The following is a 24,804-nucleotide window of genomic DNA, read 5'->3' on the forward strand; positions in this document are numbered from 1 at the left end:
TTTATGCACTGAAGGGGTCACCCTGGTGTGCACTGCTGTGTTCTGCCTCACTGAGTTGTTCAGGTATGATGTACTCAGCACAAGCTTCCGGTCGGCCCGGAGGTGGGGGTGCGGGGCCTGTCACGGAACGTCAAAACAAACGGCCTGCCGGGGCCGCCCAAAAGTCGGGCGTGAGGGGCGCGTCCACTAATGGAACGCCTCTCGCTTCCCGGATCGAGGGCCACGTGGTCAGGAGAACCTCGTCCCTTCCGGTCACACTTTGCCTATCGGCCGGCCTCGAAGACCGAAATTGTGACGGTGTCACCCGAAAAATGTGAAATTACGAAATTTGAAAAAATTTGAAAAAAAAAATTACGGAATTTCAAGTGGCCCAATATCTGAAAATGTTCGCAACATATTAATGTACATTTGTGCCAAATTTGGTGCTTGTTTCACAAAATGCACAATTCTTTTGAATATTTGGGCTAAGCCGCCCCACTATACCTATATACCTGTGATCCTTCTACCCCCATTAACCTTACCAAAAAATCCCTCATACTCGCAGTTTACTGGATTCCGTCCCCTCCTCTTTTGCTGTTCATCATTTCCCTTGCTTGTGTCCAACCGTGACCTCATTGTTAGAACGTTACCATTGTAACCTCTGTCGTCCCACTCTTCCATGGGCCTAAATTATGTATACGAAAAAATACCTTTAATCAGAAAAAGTAGATTTAGAAAAAGTAGAAAAGTAGAAAAATGGCTCATTAAACAAGGTCTCACGTAAACCTTAGATCAATGTAAGTTATTAAAACAAAAATCAAAAAGTTGTGAAACACGAGAAAAGGGAGTGTGCACCATGATCCCATTGGCTGCGAATAAATGAAGATTACTCGATACGGTACTATGCTCTTTTTCCGAACCAAGAATAAGTCACAGAGAAGAAGAAGAAGCTGACCGAGATTTGAATGGCTGCCCGTGATTGGGGTCGAAGTTATCTTGAGCGTAACCTCCAAACCTTTGGTAACCGGCACGGTCATTGCAGGCGTCTGACTTGAAATGTTATTCTCCAAAAGCATGCATCCTTGCCTGTCGATCTGGAAATGGATGGAAAGCATGAGCATCGATATATGAGTAGGACAAAGTGTGCAACAATTACAGTTCTCTAAGATTGCTGGAATAACTTGGTGGTACCTGAGCGGAGCACCTGTGATCCACCCATTCTTGTCGATGTCGATCAAAACCACTGGAACACCTGTGCAGGCAGAAATGTGCCGGTCTACATGAGATATACGGTTATAAAGATCAGAACATGCAGCATCTCAGGATTCTACAGGAAATGTCTGCCATTAATGGAATATGCCAACCTTTTTGAAGAGGGGTCATTTATTGTGCAAAAAATGGTGGAACTTTTGACAGCCCACACCATCTTTCTTTCATCAATTGCTTGGGTTGCAATGTCGTCAACATTTGTTTAGAAAAAAGGATTTGGCAACAAGACATTTTAATTGCAGACTGTGTTTGCAAGAGATTTCCAACATCTCAATGCCAGTTGAAGCACGAGTCCAAGAGGATCATTTTGGAAGTTTCATATTACAAGCACACACTTTCATGGTAGAGCCAATGAGCTTGTTCATACCTTTGGATGGCATCGCACCAGCTACATTCAAAATCGATGTCCGACGTGACACACTCGGTGCAGTTTTTGAGCTGCTGACAAGCTGAATGACAAGGTGGCACAAAAGGAAACATGAAAATCAAGTGAAACAAGCATTCTGAGTATTGCGCTGAAATACATGTCCCCTGCCGGCAGTCTGTCGTCCGGAAAACTGTTGGGGAAATTACCAAAGTTCAAAGTGCCATAACTTTGTCAAAAATGATCGAAACGTCGTGAAGTTCGAACTTGATCTGTAACTTATCATGAGGAAACCATGTGCCAAGTTTGAAATCATTAGCATTAAGAGTTTAGGAAAAAAGTCCGGAAAGCCGTTCTTTGCGTGACGGACGGACAGACGGAGGGACGGAGTGCAAACCTATAGTCCCCTCCGGTGTACACCGGTAGGGGACTAATAAGAAGGCATCTGAAAATGCAATGCCCGTCCACATCTGTTTGTCTTTAGACGTCGTCTTCTTCTTCTTTTGTATGTTCAAACTAACGCAAACAGTTTTTTTTATTTATCCAAAATGAAAATTGATGATTTTATGTAGCCTTGACCTTTGAGTTTTAGATCTAAAAAAAAAAATCAGCTTCTAGCTTTTGATAGTGAACCAATTCAGTGACCCAATATGCAAATTCTTCAAATTTCAGGTCAGTTGGGTTAAGATTGGTGATTTTATGCAACTTTGACCTCTGACCTTTTGATATAAAAAATTTTTTGTAATGGCCGTGTAGCTTTTGAGTGGTGAACCAATTCAGTGACCCAACATGTAAATTCTTAAATTTTCAGGTCAATTGGATGAAAATTGACGATTTTATGTGACGCTCACCTTTGACCTTTTGACTAATTTATTAATTTGCCTTCTCCATATTCTCATAATAAAGCTTTGTTGATATTTTGATGACAAAACTCAAATTTCACTCAATTGGATAAAAAATAGATGATTTTAGGTGACACTGACCTTTAACCTTTTGACCAAATTATTAAATTATCTTCTCCATATTATCATAATAAATCGTTGGTGAAAATTTGATGAAAATATCTCAAATGATAAAAAGGTTATGGCACAGACGGACACACACACACACACACACACACACACACACACACACACACACACACACACACACACACACACACACACACACACACGTGATTACAAAGCCCCGTGTGCTTCTGGACAATTGATATCGTACAATTAGCACAGAGTTTAAATAATATGAAAATGCAAAAATTCAGAATCCTAACTTACTTGGTAACGGAGTAATTTGTACAACAGAATAATTGGTCACTTTGTCCATGTCAAGCTCCAACCGATTGTATTCAAAAATGGTCTTTCGTCTCATGCCTAGGAGCACAAAGAGAAAACAAAAATTACTTTATCCAGGGAAAAGGGTTTTCATTGGAATTACACGACGCACATTCCAAAGTCGAGGAAGTTATGCCAAAGTTGATCCGCCTTAGCGAGTTGTTGATGCTTTACAGAAATGAAAAGTTGTACCATGCCAGATTAAGGAAATCGCGATGAACCAATAGGCCAAAGGGGAAATCAGAAGTAATGTCTTTGGAAAAGTGGGCAAAATGACAAGGTTACTGTACTCCAGTTGGGAAAAAAACCCACAGAAATGATAAGGTTACTGCAAAAAAACAAAAGAAAAACAGAAAAACCACCAGTGAGCAGGTGCCTTCAATGCTTCCACCAACAGGTGACCAGGATACAAGAAATCAACAACAATTACATTTCCATCGTAGACCAAGAATGGCAACAAAAATCTGGCCTTTCTGTCTGATAACGTTTTTATTAGAGCTATTGCAGTTGCAAAAAGGTACACTATTAATGGACAACATTTATTATACTGAATCGAGGCTCGTGAAAGAGCTGACAACCGCGAGGGAAAGACAGTACAGGGGGACCGCGAGGGAAAGACAGCACAGGGGGACCGCGAGGGAAAGACAGCACAGGGGGACCGCGAGGGAAAGACAGCACAGGGGGACCGCGAGGGAAAGACAGCACAGGGGGACCGCGAGGGAAAGACAGCACAGGGGGACCGCGAGGGAAAGACAGCACAGGGGGACCGCGAGGGAAAGACAGCACAGGGGGACCGCGAGGGAAAGACAGCACAGGGGGACCGCGAGGGAAAGACAGCACAGGGGGACCGCGAGGGAAAGACAGCACAGGGGGACCGCGAGGGAAAGACAGCACAGGGGGACCGCGAGGGAAAGACAGCACAGGGGGACCGCGAGGGAAAGACAGCACAGGGGGACCGCGAGGGAAAGACAGCACAGGGGGACCGCGAGGGAAAGACAGCACAGGGGGACCGCGAGGGAAAGACAGCACAGGGGGACCGCGAGGGAAAGACAGCACACACAAAGACAACACAGCACAAAGACAACACAACAGACACACAGCACACAAAGATCCAAAATAAGACATTTGGATCGGTATCCACTAGGGATTGTTGCAAAACAATTTTCACCAAGGCACTTACTTGGTCGTGTTTTCCATTTTTCCTCCACCACAAATGCGTCAGACAGTCCGACTTTTACTGCGTGGTTTTCTGTGCTTATGTTGCTCACAGGGAATGGAATCTAGAAAAGATGAATTTTGCAACATTTTGAAAAATGCATTGCTCTGGATCAAGGAACTGATACACGAGGGTGGTTCAAGGTCTACCTGCCTGATGTGCGACCGGGTTTTTAGTGAAGGAGAATGTAAACCGCAGCTCCTATTCCTGGAAATATCCAAAGAATTGACCGACTGACTCCGAGTAACCACTGCGTATCTGTGCGTATTATTGCAGACAAAGTTGGAATCGGTATCGGTGGTGTGCAGACCATCATCCACACCAAGTTCACAATAGTGAGTGCAAGACCTTTTCTTTGATCAAAAGGCTACCCTTGTGACCATGGCATCTGAACATCTGAGACGTTGCCACAAAGAGGGAATGACTTTGAAGAAAGTTTGTAAAGTGTGACGAGTCATGGGTTCACCACCAAACACCAGCTGTAAAGCATGGAGTGGCACCACATTGCCAGAAAAGTGTTGGATCGTGTTTTGGGAATGCCAAGGACTGATCCATGCTGAAAATTTGATAGTGAAACAACAACAAACATCCAGCATTAGTTTGACATCCTACACAATGATGTTCGCAATGCAATTCGCAAGTGGCGGCTCTCCAAGAATGCTCTCCAGCGTTGTTGCGTTGTTGCATGACAATGCGAGATCTTACACGGTAAATGTCACCACAGCAACAACAAAGTAAGGTGGGATCGAAAAGCCGAAGTTCGAAAATGGCCGCATACCCATCTCAAAGACTCCCACGTTAAGCGGGCATTAAAGCACTGCCACACTGACGGGCTAAGCGCTCACATTGGTGGGGACTATGTTGAGGCAAAAATGAAAATTTCATCGTTTTCAGAAAATTCTTTATTTACGTGGAAAATAATTAGTGCAGGTAGACCTTGAACTGCCCTCGTAATAGGTATCACAATACAAGTACAGGAACAATGTCGGCGAAATATTTTGCCATCCGCCATATCTGCCTTTTGTCTACTTCCTTTGTTCTTGTATATCGGTACTACAATGCATTTGTTCCAATCAAGTACCTCCTTTTCTTTGTGCCCTGAAAATATTTTGTCAGGATGATATCATGCACTCTCCTCCTCCTCTTCTGATGGTTTTAGGTGGCATGAGATATATATATATAAGAAACAGTAAGTAAATTCCTGCGTGGGGCTAGTGTGAAAAAATTCTGACTCAACCCAGGACTCAAACCCAGGAACCTCATCACTTACGCGGTGACAGCCCATTGAGCTATTGAGTCTCCGGGATATCCTCAGAGATTTCTCACACTAACACTGCGAGCTTTATAATGGCCGATGTCTTACGTGCCTGCTAGGCAGACCCTGGATGTGAGTGTATGTATGTGTATGTAATATGTATGTGTATGTAATATGTATGTGTATGTAATATGTATGTGTATGTAATATATATGTACTCCGACTGCTTTTCTACTTGTCAATTCATTTATTATTAATGTTCAGGTTCACTCATTTTGGAAGTAAATAATCTGTGATCTTTTGGTATGCTAAATCTCCTACAAATGCTCGTGTCCGATATCAATGTCCACCATATGCAACAATAAAATTAATTAAACCAGTTATTCAATCCTTCGATGTCCATGTTATATTATGGTTCATTCTTTGTTTAAATAATGTGTTTGTAATTAAAGGATTGTGAATTTGGCGGATTGGCTCATAGAAGAGCAAAGTAGATCTGACAGTGGGATGAACAACATGGGAATTAACGAACTTGAAAAGAGGAGAGGCAGGAGGTGGGAAACATTGAAAATAGCAAATAGGATGGTTGAGTTAGTAGTCATCATTTATTATACAGGGTGTGTCATAAGTTACATTACCCCTATTATGTTATATTCGCAGGGTTACCAGGCATTGACCAGTGCTGTTCTAATCCTGTTGGATTTTGAAGATATAAAAAAAAAAATCTTTTTTATGGGGGCCGAAACACTTCCCTACACCCACTAAGGAATGGGCTTGAGGATTATTTAATATTACCTTTCACATAGCAAGAAAGGATTAGGCATCATGGCGAAATTTAAATACATATATAAAAGTCAAGTTTTGTTTTAAAAAATTTCAAACTATTTTTCCCCTAAAACATTCTCACTGATGAACCTCCCAAAGTTTGATGAAGACACGTTTGGCCATCTCTGAGAAAAATGGCGACACACAGACAGACACAAAAATGGCTCTTTTATAATATAGGCACTGGATATGCATATGCGTCAAAGATCTGCTGGTATACAACAGATAGACGAGGGGGGAAGCAGAGAAGGGTGGGAAGCTGAGAAGGGGCAGGACGAGGAGGGAAGCTGAGAATGGGCGGGACGAGGAGGGAAGCTGAGAATGGGCGGGACGAGGAGGGAAGCAGAGAAGGGGCGGGACGAGGGAGGAAGCAGAAAAGGGACGGGATGAGGGGGGAAGCTGAGATGGGGCAGGACGAGGGGGGAAGCAGAGAAGGGGCGGGACAAAGGGAAGCTGAGAAGGAGCAGAATGAGGGGGGAAGCCGAGAAGGAGCAGGACAAGGGGGGAAGCAGAGAAGGGGCGGGACGAGGGAGGAAGCAGAAAAGGGGCGGGAAAAGGAGGAAGCCGAGAAGGGTAGGAAGCAGAGGAGGGAAGCAGAAAAGGGGCGGGACGAGGGGGGAAGCAGAGAAGGGGCAGAATGAGGGGGAAAGCCAAGAAGGGGCAGGACAAGGGGGGAAGCTGAGAAGGGGCGGGACGAGGGGGAAGCAGAGAAGGGGCGGGACGAGGGAGGAAGCAGAAATGGGGCGGGATGAGGGGGGAAGCAGAGAAGGGTAGGAAGCTGAGAAGGGGCAGGACGAGGAGGGAAGCCAAAAAAGGTTGGACAAAGGGGGAAGCCAAGTGGGGACAAGACGAGGGGGAAGCTGTTAGTGGGAGAGCGAGAAGAGGGGGGGAGCAGACATTGGACAGGACGAGAGGGAAATCAAGAGAGGGCGGGACGAAGGGGAAGCTGAGCAAGGAAGCAATGACGAGTGGGGTTTGGGGAAAGCTTTGAGGTGGCCAGAGGGAAGCTTTGATGAGGTAGGGTGAGGAGAGAAGCTTGGAGAGGGTGTTGTGAGGAGCAAGCTTGGAGAGGGGTCATGAAGTGGAGGTATGCTGAAGAGGGGAACATGTTGTTGGAAGATGTTGTTGGAAGAAGGGTTGGTGTTGGAAGGACACGGGCTTGCAGGAGATGTGGGGGAGAGAACTGACATAGAGGGGTTTGACACTGGAAAATAACATGAAGGGCATTTCATTGTCATTTGCAGATAACCTTGGAAAACTGGACTTAAGATTCCCATATTTAACATTCTGAGATAAAGATCATGGGATGGGTGGAAGGAATTTTTGTTAAAGACACGAATAGAACCTGAGTAGGGTTGACAGACAAAGCACTTCGGTGACAGACAGGTTTGCAAATATGCTTTGTGAAGAAGAAAAAGAGGAGGATTAGATAGTGATGAAGAAGAAGAACACGTGGGTGACTCATGACAGAGAAGTAACAAAAGTGAAGCGTTTTATTCAATGAAGCCATCGAGATAAGGGAGAGGTAAAGAAAGAGGTATAGGAAGTACAAGTAGAAGACAGAATGAGAGAATGAGATCGTGTTTCGGAGTGAGAGTTTTGTTTTTGTTTTTTGAAGCGCGGGGGAATAGGATTGCATTGAAGAGGCAGAACAACCTCAAAACAAGACGATATTTCTACCGGCTAGGCCTGGGCTATACAACAACACAGTTAACAACATCGACAACAAAGTACGATTTAACACCAATCATTTCCAATGAAAACACAAAGAGCAACGCAGAGACAAAAATACCTGTATAACAAAAAAACACAACGGATCGAGGTATGAAAACTTCGCTTTAGGCTATGAGCCAGACCCCCCAAATTGACCGGTCGGTACCATACAGATGGAGTAAGGCTCATTGTGATTTTTAGCAAGATATATGTCCCTAGATATGAAAAAAAAGTGATAGCAGTGTATAACTCTCGGCCATCTCTGTGTTATCACCCGAAATATTATTATACGCCCGCTTCGCTTCGCCAAAAAATGTGATATTTGCTAAAATTGGAATAAACATGTTTTTAAGGACCACAGAGTGCCGAGATCGAGATCGAGATCGTATTTGTTCGAGAGATCATGATAAACCTAGAGTGTGGAGCAAGTTTGCATGCATTGTGAAATATAATGTAGCTGATGTTACAAACCTACTTTAGGATACTAGCTAATACCAAAAATTACACTGAGATACCAAAAGTAGTAGACGAATAAACCTAAAATGTTCAAAAGCTATGTTTCGTTCCAAAATATCAAAATTAGGGGGTATGGTTGAACATATTTTGAACTTTGCCAAAATATGTGCCCCAAACAACCACCATATTACAAAGTAATGATATATTCCAATGCAGTGGTTCCTTGCGAAGATTTTGAGGGGTCAAATGTTACTCTGGGAGTTTTCATTTTTGAAATATTGACAAAAATGTACAATGTGAATTCTGAACTCGAAGCGATTTCGACCACTTTTTCACTAAATTTAACATATTTTTTGTCATTATATCAAATATTTGATAAATAACCCCCACAAATGTTCTATATTTCTATTACTATATTAGTTGGCATCCAGTATGCAAATTATTGGCACTCTGTGGTCCTTAAAAACATATTTATTCCAATTTTAGCAAATATCACATTTTTTGGCGAAGCGAAGCAGGCGTATAATAATATTTCGGGTGATAACACAGAGATGGCCGAGAGTTATACACTGCTATCACTTTTTTTTCATATCTAGGGACATATATGTTGCTAAAAATCACAATGAGCCTTACTCCATCTGTATGGTACCGACCAACCCCCTTGGCTCATAGCCTACTTTGGATGAGGTGAGAATCAGCTGCAGAATCGAAATACGCATGGAGCAACCCGGAACTGGAAGTCCTATTTTATTCATAGCTGGAAGATTTGAAATCAAAGTTACCTTCGCCTAGGTATATACTGCTATAACCAAGGTTCCACAGCCCCACCCAACATGTGTTAGCATGCACAGATTATATCATGCCAGTAAAGTTCAGACCTTTGTTAAACAAAATGACGCAAACATACATCTTTGTAGGCAAAAATAATCTTCCCGTCATTGTGGAGAGAGGCCTGGAAGGTAAAGGCTCCTGCATCGCTCTGATCTTTCAGGTGCACCCGATCCCACTGAACAACAAGTGCTGATCCTGGATAAACAGGTCGTAAGGAAGCAAAAACAAACAAACAAAATGAGATCTCCTAATACATCATGGCCTTGCAGGTGATAGTTTGGGGAAGTAGCCTCAAATATCTCAAAAGCAACTTTTTCACAATCACAATTACCTGTTTATACTCACAAGGCCGACGAAGAGGACAACATGTCATACAAAACTGCACTTTTAATAAGTAACTGGAGAGAACTTTGTAAAAGAAAAGCAAATTTAGAATCAATTCCAATTGGAGAGTTTCCACTCTGCTTCAGATGAATCGTGAAAGATGCATGTGAGTGATGTCACTCCAAGACATCCATTGGATAAAATGGACTGGAGTTTTATATTGAAGCTTCGATTTATGTAAAACTATCAAATTCGGAAGAACAAATTACTCCTGAGACGTCAATATATATATATATAATTTAAGAAACAGGAAGTAAATTCCTGCGTGGGGCTAGTGAGAAAAACTTCTGACTCAACCCGGGACTTGAACCCAAGAACCTCATCACTTACGCGGTGACAAAAGTAATTCGCTAAAACACGATACATTCGAGCAAGTACAGTATTCTCAATTCAAACATTTCTCACATATGCAGTCACTTTAAGCTAAATAATCAATGTTATGTAACCTGCTTTAACATGTATGTGTCATAATCATAAAACTGCAGATGAAAAAGATTAACTACCTAAGCTTCCTCCAGAATTTTAAAGGTGGAGCCAAATCATTGCCCAAACTGAACAAATGCTTCTTTCTTGAAGTCGACGTTCTCCTTTATTTATCAGTTGCAGCCAAGTATTTAATCTCAGAAAAACGAATTTGATGCAGAATTTCAGCCATTATCAGGAACCCTCCCACCCCCCACATCTACAGTAAAGCAAACAAACAAATAACCCAAAACATTAGCGCCATGACATACCCAGGTCCTAGACAAATATAACCCAAAACATTGGCGCCATGACATACCCAGGTCCGAGACAAACAAACAACCCAAAACATTAGCGAAATGACATACCCAGGTCCTAGACAAATATAACCCAAAACATTGGCGCCATGACATACCCAGGTCCGAGACAAACAAACAACCCAAAACATTAGCGAAATGACATACCCAGGTCCTAGACAAACAAACAACCCAAAACATTAGCGACATGACATACCCAGGTCCTAGACAAACAAACAACCCAAAACATTAGCGAAATGACATACCCAGGTCCTAGACAAACAAACAACCCAAAACATTAGCGACATGACATACCCAGGTCCTAGACAAATATAACCCAAAACATTAGCGACATGACATACCCAGGTCCTAGACAAATATAACCCAAAACATTGGCGCCATGACATACCCAGGTCCTAGACAAATATAACCCAAAACATTAGCAACATGACATACCCAGGTCCTAGACAAACAAACAACCCAAAACATTAGCGACATGACATACCCAGGTCCTAGACAAACAAACAACCCAAAACATTAGCGACATGACATACCCAGGTCCTTGACAAACAAACATCCCAAAACATTAGCGACATGACATACCCAGGTCCTAGACAAACAAACATCCCAAAACATTGGCGCCATGACATACCCAGGTCCTAGACAAACAAACAACCCAAAACATTAGCGACATGACATACCCAGGTCCTAGACAAACAAACAACCCAAAACATTAGCGACATGACATACCCAGGTCCTTGACAAACAAACATCCCAAAACATTAGCGACATGACATACCCAGGTCCCAGACAAACAAACATCCCAAAACATTGGCGCCATGACATACCCAGGTCCTAGACAAACAAACAACCCAAAACATTAGCGACATGACATACCCAGGTCCTAGACAAACAAACAACCCAAAACATTAGCGACATGACATACCCAGGTCCTAGACAAACAAACAACCCAAAACATTAGCGACATGACATACCCAGGTCCTAGACAAACAAACAACCCAAAACATTAGCGCCATGACATACCCAGGTCCTAGACAAACAAACAACCCAAAACATTAGCGACATGACATACCCAGGTCCTAGACAAATATAACCCAAAACATTAGCAACATGACATACCCAGGTCCTAGACAAACAAACAACCCAAAACATTAGCGACATGACATACCCAGGTCCTAGACAAACAAACAACCCAAAACATTAGCGACATGACATACCCAGGTCCTTGACAAACAAACATCCCAAAACATTAGCGACATGACATACCCAGGTCCTAGACAAACAAACATCCCAAAACATTGGCGCCATGACATACCCAGGTCCTAGACAAACAAACAACCCAAAACATTAGCGACATGACATACCCAGGTCCTAGACAAACAAACAACCCAAAACATTAGCGACATGACATACCCAGGTCCTTGACAAACAAACATCCCAAAACATTAGCGACATGACATACCCAGGTCCCAGACAAACAAACATCCCAAAACATTGGCGCCATGACATACCCAGGTCCTAGACAAACAAACAACCCAAAACATTAGCGACATGACATACCCAGGTCCTAGACAAACAAACAACCCAAAACATTAGCGCCATGACATACCCAGGTCCTAGACAAACAAACAACCCAAAACATTAGCGACATGACATACCCAGGTCCTAGACAAACAAACAACCCAAAACATTAGCGACATGACATACCCAGGTCCTAGACAAACAAACAACCCAAAACATTAGCGACATGACATACCCAGGTCCTAGACAAACAAACAACCCAAAACATTAGCGACATGACATACCCAGGTCCGAGACAAACAAACAACCCAAAACATTAGCGCCATGACATACCCAGGTCCTAGACAAATATAACCCAAAACATTGGCGCCATGACATACCCAGGTCCTAGACAAACAAACAACCCAAAACATTGGCGCCATGACATACCCAGGTCCTAGACAAACAAACAACCCAAAACATTAGCGCCATGACATACCCAGGTCCTAGACAAACAAACAACCCAAAACATTAGCAACATGACATACCCAGGTCCTAGACAAACAAACAACCCAAAACATTAGCGACATGACATACCCAGGTCCTAGACAAACAAACAACCCAAAACATTAGCGACATGACATACCCAGGTCCTTGACAAACAAACATCCCAAAACATTAGCGACATGACATACCCAGGTCCTAGACAAACAAACATCCCAAAACATTGGCACCATGACATACCCAGGTCCTAGACAAACAAACAACCCAAAACATTAGCGACATGACATACCCAGGTCCTAGACAAACAAACAACCCAAAACATTAGCGACATGACATACCCAGGTCCTTGACAAACAAACATCCCAAAACATTAGCGACATGACATACCCAGGTCCCAGACAAACAAACATCCCAAAACATTGGCGCCATGACATACCCAGGTCCTAGACAAACAAACAACCCAAAACATTAGCGACATGACATACCCAGGTCCTAGACAAACAAACAACCCAAAACATTAGCGACATGACATACCCAGGTCCTAGACAAACAAACAACCCAAAACATTAGCGACATGACATACCCAGGTCCTAGACAAACAAACAACCCAAAACATTAGCGCCATGACATACCCAGGTCCTAGACAAACAAACAACCCAAAACATTAGCGACATGACATACCCAGGTCCTAGACAAACAAACAACCCAAAACATTAGCGACATGACATACCCAGGTCCGAGACAAACAAACAACCCAAAACATTAGCGCCATGACATACCCAGGTCCTAGACAAATATAACCCAAAACATTGGCGCCATGACATACCCAGGTCATAGCCACTCCTATAGAGATGTTACCTGTCTCTACCTCAAAATATTTTGAGATAACCTAAAACATGCGCACAGCCAAACTTCCTTCATGACGACACCAGAAATTTACTGCTTTCTTTCCAAGAATCAAATCAGCATTATTAAGGAGCTAATATTACCTGCACCACCAAAGGTGGACTGAGGTTATGTTTTCACTCCTGTCTGTCTGACTGACTGAGCAAAATATATCTAAAAGTGATGGATGGATTAGGACAAAACTTGCTCGACAGGTTGGGTGTGACAGACAGGTGTGTCAACAGACAGCCGGTCAAAAAAGTTGCTTTGTTGTGTGCCGTACCACATCATTATTTTATTCCAATTTAATGATATACCCGAACACTGCATGGGGTAAGGTGTTCTATGAAGTCTCTAGTAACCTAGGCAGCTGGAAACAAACGCCCTACCATTGTCTACGTAGCGAACAGTTGAGTTTTTTGACAAGCTGGGATCGAAGTTTGCCATGAGAGGAGCAATGTACTGGGTGGCAGTCAACATCCGGTGGATGACTTCACCGGTGTAAATAAACCCTGCGGAGACATAGCGGGGAAGGACATGTGTACGTACGTACTCCTCAATTCAACAATCGATGAACAGCTAGAAAGTACCAATGTGGTAAGTGGATAAAGTGTCGGTGGTCCATACCTCCAGTGGCAATTGTAACTTCGTGCAGGTAATGTCCATAAAAGAGAAACGGAAAGGTAATATTCACTCTCTGCAAGACAAGGCACAGGGAAATAAATGTCAGAAGGTCTGACAAAATATTTTCTGGAGAGGTGTAATCAAAGTTGAGTGACTATGCACATCACAATCATACAACATGCACAATGCGCATCAAAACGGCACATCACATGGCGGATTATGGTATGATTATGCGTCTTACGGTATGAACCTCCCACCCTCCTCCAGGATGTTCCTTTGTTCCAGTGGACCCCTTCTGGTTTAATTCCCCAAATCCGGGGTCTCCGCACACCTCAAATGCTTTGTTCCTCTTTTCTCCCATTTGTGTACCAGCTGTTCAAGTGCGCACTTCCCTCCAGGGATTCAATGGTGGACCAACATCTCATGCCACCTCCCACCCATCCCTACTCACCATATTTATACCCCCATCAACTCTACCTAACCTATTGTGCTTTCTCTCCTCCCTTCCTGTTTGTTCACTGCCTTGCTTGACGAGTCCAACTCTGGTCCCACTACTCCACTGTCAACAGGTTGCCATTTTACCTTCTGTCACCTCGCTCTTCCACAAAGCTCCTTCTTAAAGAGATGGATGTCAAGCAACAAAAAGGTATCACAATCACCATCGTTGTGGTCTCCGGCCTTCGTAGGTTTCTTTTTTTCCATCTCGCAAGCTAACGATACCCACCGCGTGTATGCTTGCATTTCCGTAGGTGCCAACCATAGCTTCAATCAATCCAAAATAACTCAAGATTACTGTGAACGATCACCCATTTGTTGAAATGTCCATGTCAAGGTGAAAATGTCCAGAAACAAAGTTCAAACAGTGTTCTCAACTCACGGCTGCCTGTCGGTGAGTGTTTGACAGGATCCCATGCACACGCGTCGAGGTGTTTTCTATGGCATCCATATCCACCCACAGATGCTTGTTGCTCTCCTGTGAGCCATAAGATGTGGTGTAATACTTGTGTTCATCCTGGGTTGGTCAAAAACAAATAAAAACATACAAGGTGGTTAAAATATACACTATTAATATTACAGAATGCACGGTGAGAAAACCATTGGCAATGGACAGACGGAGTATAGAAACGCCTTTAGAGGCCATTTTCCCCCACAGAGCGGGGGTTCGCCTTTTTTGGGCACCGTGGTCCCCTTTTTGAAGCAATGTTTTATGGCCGGATGCCCTTCCTGCCGCCAACCCTGTTAGTCGCCTCTTGCGACACACAGGGAATTACCAGTGAGCTGGTACTCAATTTGCCGACCTCGGAAGGATGACAGGCTGAGTCAACCCACTTGGCGTTAATTCAGCGATCGACCGGGATTCAAACCCAGGATCCTCGGATCCCAAGCCGGCACCCTAACCGCTAAGGCAACACCAGGCTGGACAAACGGAGTACAAGATTCGAAAATGCGAAATTAATAATCCGTTGGAGTATGCCCTCTAGGATTTTTGGAAATAAGCCAGTCTGTACTTTTATTCCAAATGTATGCTCTTTGATTGGGGGTGCAAATGTCAAAATAGAAGTATAGGGGGGGTTGGGGTGGGGAAGGGGGTTCCAGGACACAGCACCCATATTGGTGGGGGACCAAATGATTTCAAAAACTCAGAACTTGTACGGAGTTGGATCAAGTAATTCACACAACAGGGGAAACGTCGCACCGGCCGATATTATTGTGCCACGGCATCATTCACAATACTATCGGAGAATACAGAAGTGAACGTTTCTCCAGGCGTACACCCTGACAACCACAATGATATAAAGATGCTCTCACAAGATATTTTGATTTTGCTTTCCTTGAGCCATTATGGCAAGTCGGATATCCAGTCTAGGGACACAAAAGACAAAATAAATCGATTGGATTATCAAATGAGTACTCACACTACTCGCACCACTCTTTTAAGCCTAGACTCAAACCATTTGATATTGCTTAAAATAAGAACTACTCAGCCCACAAGGCCTTTGTTCAAATCTCAATGGAGTACCGCTCTCCCCTATGAGCCGGCACCCCAGCATCACATCTGTCTCTCCTGGATTCTGTGGAATCTAAAGCTCTCAACATTGTTGGGACTTCCTGTGATAAGGCCGAAACATGATGTTGCTGTCATAGTGTCATATTGCAGATAGGTCGGTGGCTCACTCTTCACTCCAACCTTCAAGCACATGGATCCCCCCTACCTGAAATCTTTTCTACCTCCATCAATCTACCTAACCTAACCTTCTTACTTGCAGGTTACTGCATTTCATACTCTCCTTTCTTAGCTCTCTTCCTGTTCATCAATTTGCTTGCTCATTCTGTCCAACTGTCAGCACATTGACATTTTATCCTCCGTCTCCTCGCTCTTTCATGAGCCTGGATTTTGTGCACGATTTTTTTTGAATGGTGGTAAATGCAAAGTGTCGGTGTTATACCTTGACAGGTTTTTCAACCTTCTCAGATATTGTGTTTTTGTCTAGCGAGCGAGCGGACCGGTACTGCACAGCAACGTTGTCTCTCAAATCGTCCAGCAGCAGATTATAATCAGCACCTGCTGGATAAATCACACTTATTGGAATATGAAACAAGCATCACACTTTCGAACAAACCACACATAACAAACCAGCTATTTGGTTAAAATAATGTAAAGGCAGATCTTTTTATAATTCTCTTAAAGATGACGTGATGTATCTACTATAAATGGACAAGGTGTGTGTGTGTGTGGTGTGTGGTGTGTGTGTGTGTGTGTGTGATGACTTTTGTAGAGTTCGACTGGAGCTGATGTGGAATGTGATACACCAAAATGATAGTTATCATCTCCTGAGTTGATTAGGCTAATTAACGACAAATAATCCATAACAATTCCCAAGGATTAGTTACACGTCATGTTAAGGTGTATAGAGCAGTTTAATAGGTCCTTCCACATCATTGCAAAATGCAAATATTACAAAATGGCATTCTAATTGCAAAATAAATAACAAAACAAATGATAACATCGTAACAAAGCATACATTAATCAATACGAATAATATTAACAATAATAATAACATTAACAACAATAATAACAAGTACAGATACATTCAAAGTACACCGCCCCCATGCCAAATAAATAAATAAATAACATCCTCCAGTGCATCGAGACTGTATTGGGAGGGAGAGGTGCACAATAATTGATTAATTGTGAAATTAAAATAAATATATAATAATCGTAAAAATAATTAACTTCTTAACCAATTGGCTAATCGCATACCTAAACCACCAGCGTTTCATCCAAATCTGTAACTTTTTGAAAAAGAATTAAATAATTAATTAATCAAAAATTTAATAATTAATCAATCAATTGACTAATCAATAAATAATTAATCGATTAATGGATTCATCAATAAATCCAAAATATCCTTTATAGCCACATCACTTGACCTCACTGCTGTGTCCAAATATCAGCTTCCGAGCTCAAAAGTTGCCTGAGATATTTCCCAGATGAGAAAGGAAATAAATAAGTACTTAATTAATCGATAATAATTAAGTAATCAATCAATTGATTGATTAATCAAAAAACAAAAAATGTGCCGAAATTTCAGCTTCCGAGCTCAAAGGATGGCTGAGATATATCCCGGACAAAAAAACAAATAAACAAACAAAGAAAACAAGTACAGATACATGCAAAGTACACTGCCCCCATGCCAAATAATTAAATATCCTCCGGCGCGGTATTGCCGGGGCACCTTCGGCTAATAGCATTCGGCTCCCGGGAATTCCACCTTGCAGCTCAAAGACTGTATTGGGTGAGTGAGGTGTACAATAATTGATTGATTAATTGCATAATTAAAATCAATAAATAATTATCCGAAAATATTTTCTTCATCAATTGGCTAATAGCATACCAAAACCACCAGTGCTTCATCTGAAGCTGTAACTTTTTGAAAATTAATTAAATAAATCGTTAATTGAAAAAATTAAACAATTAATTGATGAATTGATTAATCAATAAATAAAAAATATCCTTTATAGCCATATCACTTGGTCATTGGCATGTCCAAATATCAGCTCCCTAGCTCAAAAGGTGCCTGAGATATTGCCCAGATGAGAAAGAAAATAAATAAATGATTAATAATGAAAATAAATAAATAATAATCATAAAATAATTAAATAATGAATCAATTGGCTATTGGAATACCAAATCCACCACCGTTTCATCTGAATCTGTAACTGCAAAAAAATCAATTAATGAAGTCATTAATCAAATAATCAAATAATTAAATAATTAATCGATTAATTGATTAATCAATAAATCAAAAATAGTCTTTGCAGCAAAAGCACTTGGTCATTGGCATGTCCAAATATCAGGTTCCTAGCTCAAAAGGTGCCTGAGATAATGCCCAGAAGAGAAAGGAAATAAATAAGTACTTAATTAATAGATAGTAATTAAATAACTAATCAATTAATTGATTAATCAAAAACAAAAAATATCGGTTTTGCCAAAGGACTTGCTCACTATTGTGTCGAAATTTCAGCTTCCTAGCTCAAAGGATGGCTGAGATATCGCCCGGACAAACAAACAAACAAGTAAATAAACAACCAGAGCGAAAACTGAGTGCTCCCTTTCAGCGTTCGTCATTTCCGGGGCCCCTTCGGTGCCTGGCAATGACGTTTTGCAGCGCCTGGAGATGGCATAGAAAACTAGAACGGCACCCAGTATAGAGCATACCTCCACCTGGTTGGCCATATCACTGACTGGTGAAAAGTCATTTTAAAATTCTACTGGTTGGATCCGGATCCGGATCTTCACCAAAATTTTATCGATTCTTCCTTATCACACACCCAACCTGTCCAACAGGTTTCGTCCAAATCCGTCCATAATTTTTTGAGATATCCTGCTATGTGTCGTTTTTGGCCCGATCTCCGAATGGTGAAGAATGACTTTAAAAATTCTCGTAGCCGGATCCGAATCCGGATCTTCACCAAAATCTAGTCATTTCGTCCTTGTCACATTCGCTACATCTCTGCCAAATTTCGTCCAAATCCGTCCATAACCTTTTGAGATATTTTGTTCACAAACGGACAGACAAACGGACAGACAAACCGACAGACAAACCGACAGACACGGGTGAAAACATAACCTCCATCTACCTTTGGTGGCTGAGGTAAGGAGCGGTGTACAATATTCACAACATTCACGTCATCATGTGGCCTTGGTGAAGGGCAAGCTAATGCCCAATCAGTATAGCAGGCAGGTATCCTACAAGGCCGTGAACACCGATGAAAATTTGGTCCAACGGACCAACGAGCGCACTGGTACAAATAAAAGCAGGAAATGTCGATGCATCGGCAATGTGCATGCAAAATTCTTGGAATTCATGCAAGTGTGTGTCCGTCTTGCCAGAATGTCCCACAATTGTGTTCATCGGCCGAGAATAATCACCTGGGATATGCGCAGAGAAATTCCCTCAGTGTATGGCTCCTTGTATTTTGCCAGATTTTTTTTCCAGGTGGCTGGAATAATATTGTTCCCCACCCACCCCACCCCCCATGTCAAACGAGCTTGTTTGTGTGAAAATAAAGAAATAAAAACAACTTCAAAATCCTCAAATAACTAAAATAATAACACTGGAAAAATGTGTCACATGACCTTCAAGCAAACATGTTTACCTCCGACAGCGAAGGTGGACAGAGGTCACCTCTGTCTGCTTGTTTGGGAACAGGATGTCTCAAAAAGTTATGGACGCATTCGGACGAAACTTGGTGGACAGACACTTGGATTGATGCTTCGCAGACAGGGTGTCGTATCACAAAGGGGTCCCTTGCATGGACATTAACACGGGTGTCCCATATTCCCATTCGTTGGTGGATATAAAACAGGTTGTGGTGCCCTTTGGGAAGAGTAGGCAAGTGATGGCGTTCTGAACAAATAACAAATTCCTGCACCTCAAGTGGAATATCAATCCTGGCTAACCGGTTTGTGAAAGACTTAGGCCAAAGACTTTCCCTCACAAACCCCACAAACAACTGGAAATAATTAAGACTACAGTAGTAGTAGTAGTAGTCCTTATTTTTCTCCCAATCATCCTTAACCTATTTATGAAGTACGAAATTTGTAGACACAACTTTAACGACAACCGAACAGCCTGAAATTATGCCTACCTACAGGAGTTGAACTCAAACACAACTGATTTGAAGTGAGGAATCCATTGATAAACAGGTTAATCAAATAATACGTTCTCCTCGATTCGAAAGAATCTCAAGGAACTGTTCTTCTTTGAGGGAACGTTGCATGGGGAAACGCATTACAAGTGTGAAAAAGTTTCGAAAACAGCTTCCTGGGCCGCGGCGGTGGTTCCGTTTGAATAAGAAAGAGTGCGAAGCAGGCCGAAAGCAGCAATGGCCGCACGCACTCGAGAGCCTCATGAAGGGCTAGTGCCAGGAGGGCATCGATATGTGGTCAACGGTGCTCGCTTTGATGGCTCCGTGCCGGCCTTTCAATAAAACAAGAATGCATCGTACAGAAGGCCCTCTCAGCTGGATTGCTTCCCACTGCACTATTACAATTCGAGTCCGTGAAGGATGGAACGCAGGAATGTAGCAACTGGGTGAAGAAAAAATAAACAAAGGAACAAAAGGGAAGTCTGAGCTTTTGAAGAAGAGCATCGACCAGTGTACGGTGTCGGTGCAAACGTGGGGAACCTGCGACGTTGTTTGCAGTATAGTGTGACGGAAGGTGGAGGGTGGTAGTGCTGCTGGTGCTGGCTGCTGCTGCTGCTGCTGGTGCTGGCTGGCTGCTGCTGGCTGGTGGTGGTGCTGCCAAGGGCTTGGCATTTGCAATTTATCAACAAGTCTCAACTGATATAATGCTGCAGTTCAAGATACAAAAACTGCACTGCTTCAGGATTATGAGATTATTTACCAAAATATTTGACATACATCATATCTTCTTTCCAAACAAGGTGTAGCCATTGGCTTGAATACTCATCCACGCCGACGAAGGCCAAACAGGCCCGAAACACATGTTTCGGGTTACTCCCTCTCCGGGTTTGACTGGTCGATAAAATTGAAGGCCAAACAGGCCCGAAACACACGTTTCGGGTTACTCCCTCTCCGGGTTTGACTGGTCGATAAAATTGAGGATTAAATTATCTTCCCGGTATATTGGCCGCAGTACAATCCTACGGCGATGTAGCTCTGCTACGCTCAGGCCTAATTGGCAGATGGAGCCAATGCAACTGTTTAGCCAGAAGAGCCTCTGAATCAAAGGCTAATAATGCTCGGAACCGTGGCTCAATTCCTATACACCGTGTATTTGTCACATCGTCTCCCGAAGTGTTTGAAATTCATATTGAAGCACACCAGTATGTACGAATGTCTTTGTCCTGCATGTGATTTTAGATGTACAAGCTCCTCCATGAGCTTTAAAATCAATGCAAAAATATTTAAACAAGACTGAAGTAAATGACTTGTTAAGTTTAAGCAGATGTGCACGATTCTGTGAAACCTTCTCCCAAGTAAAGGAGCGTACATTCACTTTTGGGGGATAAGATTCTGAGTTGAGTTGAATTCCGGAAGGGAAACACCTGCACACGTTCATGTGTCTCCATACCGATCATTACACTTTTTTGATCGACGACATGCGATGGATGCACACCGACAAGAGCACAACATCTTGGATGTGAGGGATCTCTGGGTCGCTCCTTTGAGGTACATCGGCTGTTTCTGCGTGCATAGGGACTTTGTGGCCACGCTGTACTTCTAATTTTAAAAATAAATAAGTGGTACTTTTTAATTCATTTTATTTATTTGTAGATGTTATGACACTCATTGCAATATTTATATATATTTAATTATCTTGATTTTCATTTTATATTGTAAACCATTCACAATTCAGCTTCTGGCTGCAATGATTCGACAATAAAACCATGAATCAAATAAATTGAATTCAATTATGTTTTGCTCTTTCAAGTTTGGAATATGAAACATTCATAAATATTAAACAGAGAACGATGAAACAGAGATGCCCCAGTCTTGTATCAGCTTTATGGATGTCAGAGTCACATTCAACAAGCCAGATGCACTTCCAGGGGCATTGGCGACAGTCAACCATGTATAATAATGAGGAAACGTGGTACAAATTAAAGTCGTCAGCGATATTATCCATTTTTATGGATATTAAATGGCCATTTTCTCATATAATAAATGGCCATTTCGTCCAAATCCGTCCATAACTTTTTATGATATCGTACTATATACTGGTGTTGGCTTAGCGGTTATGGTGCTGGCTTGGGATCCTAGGATCCTGGGTTCGAATCCAGGTCGATCGCTTTATTAACGCCAGGGGGGTTGACTCGGCCTGTCATCCTTCCGAGGTCGGCAAATTGAGTACCAGCTTGCTGAGATGAATGATCACGGTGTGTAGTGTACCCCGATTTAGAATAGGTACACCGTATCCCTGCGCGTCATAAGAGCGTGACCAAGGGTTGGCGTCAGGAAGGGCATCCGGCCATAAAAACATTGCCTCAAACAGGGAACCATGAGGTCATGGGGCCCGCAAGGCTAACCCCCGCTCTAGCGGGGAAAATAGCCTTAAAACGATCATTCATATTATATACTGGTTTTGGCCCGATCTTACAATTGTGACGAATCACAATTTTTTTTTTACTATCCGGATCCGGATGTTCACCAAAATCTGAATATTTTGTTCTTGTCACACACGTAAACTATCCACCAGGTTTCGTCCCAATCCGTCCATAACTTTTTGAGATATCCTGTTCACAACCAACAGATAAAGAGGGGTGAATACATAACCTTCATCCACCTTCTGTGGCGGAGGTAGTCAACAAATTAAGATCAAAAGGAAGAACAGTTCAGCTACAGATAAATGTTTAATGCAAAGACAGGAATGCAAATCATCACCATTTATGTCAGGAATAAAACTGTGGAAAAATTCATGGAGACTTCACAAGTACAACAAGGTTGAGCAACTCACAGCAACTCAAAAAACAACAACAACAAAAATTAACCTGAGGCGCAGAGAATATATTTATCATATTGTTGTGTCGATGGGCCTTGCTAATGATGACCCTGTTGCGCCGAAGCTAATGCTTCACAAATGGCTGAAATCAAAAGGGATCATGCTCGAGTGGGTAGCGCAGTTTCCCCTCAGTCTCCCGGTCAGAAATGCGAATCCCGCTAGTTTCTTATAGCGAACGTCACTTATTTTACCTTCCCAGGGATTTGTCAAATGCGAAAACTGTTTCCAGCACACCACGCGAGGATTATATGGTGTGCCACTACCCGACACGTGTTCTAACGGAATAGCAGGTTGGTTGAAAGGAGGGATATGACAACAAACAAGGAGAAACCTGAGACAATAGATAGACGGCCAAGATAAAATAAATAAACAGCCACGTTGCCTAGCAGAGAGGAGAAACGTTCAGTTGGGTGACGAGAGTGGAGAGCAGAGTGGGAAGAGCGCTTGAAGAGTGGCCCGAGAGAATAGCCTGGTAAGATAGCTTGAAGGATGGTAAGAGACCTGCAAGTGCTAAGACACAAGAGGAAGTGAAGGTGAAGAGAGCTCGCCATCCTCCCCAACAGACCAGCTTAACTCACTCTCCGCCACCGTTCATTACCTCCCTTGCAGCCATGCCCACAGAGCCCAAGTATCCCTCCTCCCAGACTGGCCCTGCCACTTATGTGGCACGCAGATGCTGCCATAGGGCCATCTCAGACCATCACGGGCCACAGGGAGGTTTTACAAACAGCACAAGGGATGCAAATACATCGAAAATCCCCTCTGGTATAACCCTATCCTCACCCAGCCTGGCTCACAGAGAGGACAAAAATGAATAAAAATTTCCTACCTAATGTCTCTGTCATTCTGCCCCTTTAATATCTATGGCATACGTAATAGTAGGACAACTTCACTCCAATGGGTCCCTGGTTTGAAAAAAAAAAATGCTAACCTACGCAAATATACGGACCATGCTAACTTGTGATCTACTTAATATGCACCCTCTCCAACCTAACTATATATGCAGTCGTGGCCAAAAATATTGGCACCCTTGCACATTTTTCAGATAATGCACCATTTCTTCCAGAAAATTGTTGAAATAAAAAAAATATTTTGCTGTCCACATTTGTATTTCTTTGGTTTGCAGTGAAACAAAACAAAAAACTGAAAATTTTTTACAAAATCTTGCTTATTCCACACATAAATCCGAAAATGGCCCGGATATTATCGGCACGTTTTGGAAGTTAGTGATAATTAGATTTCAAGCAGGTGATTCTCCTTTACTTTGGAATTGAACTCACCTGTGGTAAGTTGCAGGTGCCTGCAATATAAAACGACTCATTCAACCAGTTTGAATAGAGAAAAAAAGGCATTCTGCTGTTTTGTGTCACTGTGTACCGCAATGAGCATGGAGAAAAGAAAGAAAACCAGAGAATTGTCTGAGGTCAGACAAGATTGTAGCCAAACATGGACAATCTCAAGGCTACAAGTCCTTCTCAAGACACCTTGATGTTCTTGTGTCCACCGTACGCAATGTTATCAGGAGGTTTAAGGCCCATGGCACTGTAGCCAACCTCCCTGGACGTGGCCGCAAGAGAAAACTTGATCGAAGATTGCAGCCAAGGATTGTTCGAATGGTGGAGAAAGCACCTCGATCAACTGCCAAACAGATTCAAGCTGACCTTAAGACACAAGGTATGACAGTTTCAACTCGCACCATCCACTGCCAACTCAATGAAGGGGGTTCTATGGTAGGAGACCCAAGAGGACCCCACTGCCAAGAAAGCCCAACTGGAGTTTTCCAAAACACACCTGAACAAGCCAAAATCCTTCTGGGAGAATGTCCCGTGGACAGATGAGACCAAATTAGAGCTTTTTG

The 24,804-nt window shown here is 42.6% G+C and overlaps 1 protein-coding gene across 1 annotated transcript in view; it reads right to left on the reverse strand.

Annotated features, from left to right (window-relative positions):
• PLXDC2 (plexin domain containing 2) overlaps positions 1-24,804 on the reverse strand; it is a 51,120-nt gene that overhangs the window by 14,721 nt on the left and 11,595 nt on the right. Inside the window, exons 2-11 of the mRNA XM_068119659.2 lie at positions 16,363-16,478; positions 14,793-14,927; positions 13,919-13,988; positions 13,681-13,803; positions 9,316-9,434; positions 4,124-4,223; positions 2,887-2,982; positions 1,616-1,697; positions 1,171-1,231; positions 935-1,073 (exon numbers count right to left, since the gene is read on the reverse strand). Of these exons, the coding sequence (XP_067975760.2) occupies positions 935-1,073; positions 1,171-1,231; positions 1,616-1,697; positions 2,887-2,982; positions 4,124-4,223; positions 9,316-9,434; positions 13,681-13,803; positions 13,919-13,988; positions 14,793-14,927; positions 16,363-16,478 (1,041 nt within the window). The remainder of the gene's footprint in view (positions 1-934; positions 1,074-1,170; positions 1,232-1,615; positions 1,698-2,886; positions 2,983-4,123; positions 4,224-9,315; positions 9,435-13,680; positions 13,804-13,918; positions 13,989-14,792; positions 14,928-16,362; positions 16,479-24,804) is intronic.

The sequence above is a fragment of the Myxine glutinosa genome, chromosome 6, assembly GCF_964187855.1.
Source record: "Myxine glutinosa chromosome 6, kmMyxGlut1.1, whole genome shotgun sequence".
NCBI lineage: Eukaryota > Metazoa > Chordata > Myxini > Myxiniformes > Myxinidae > Myxine > Myxine glutinosa.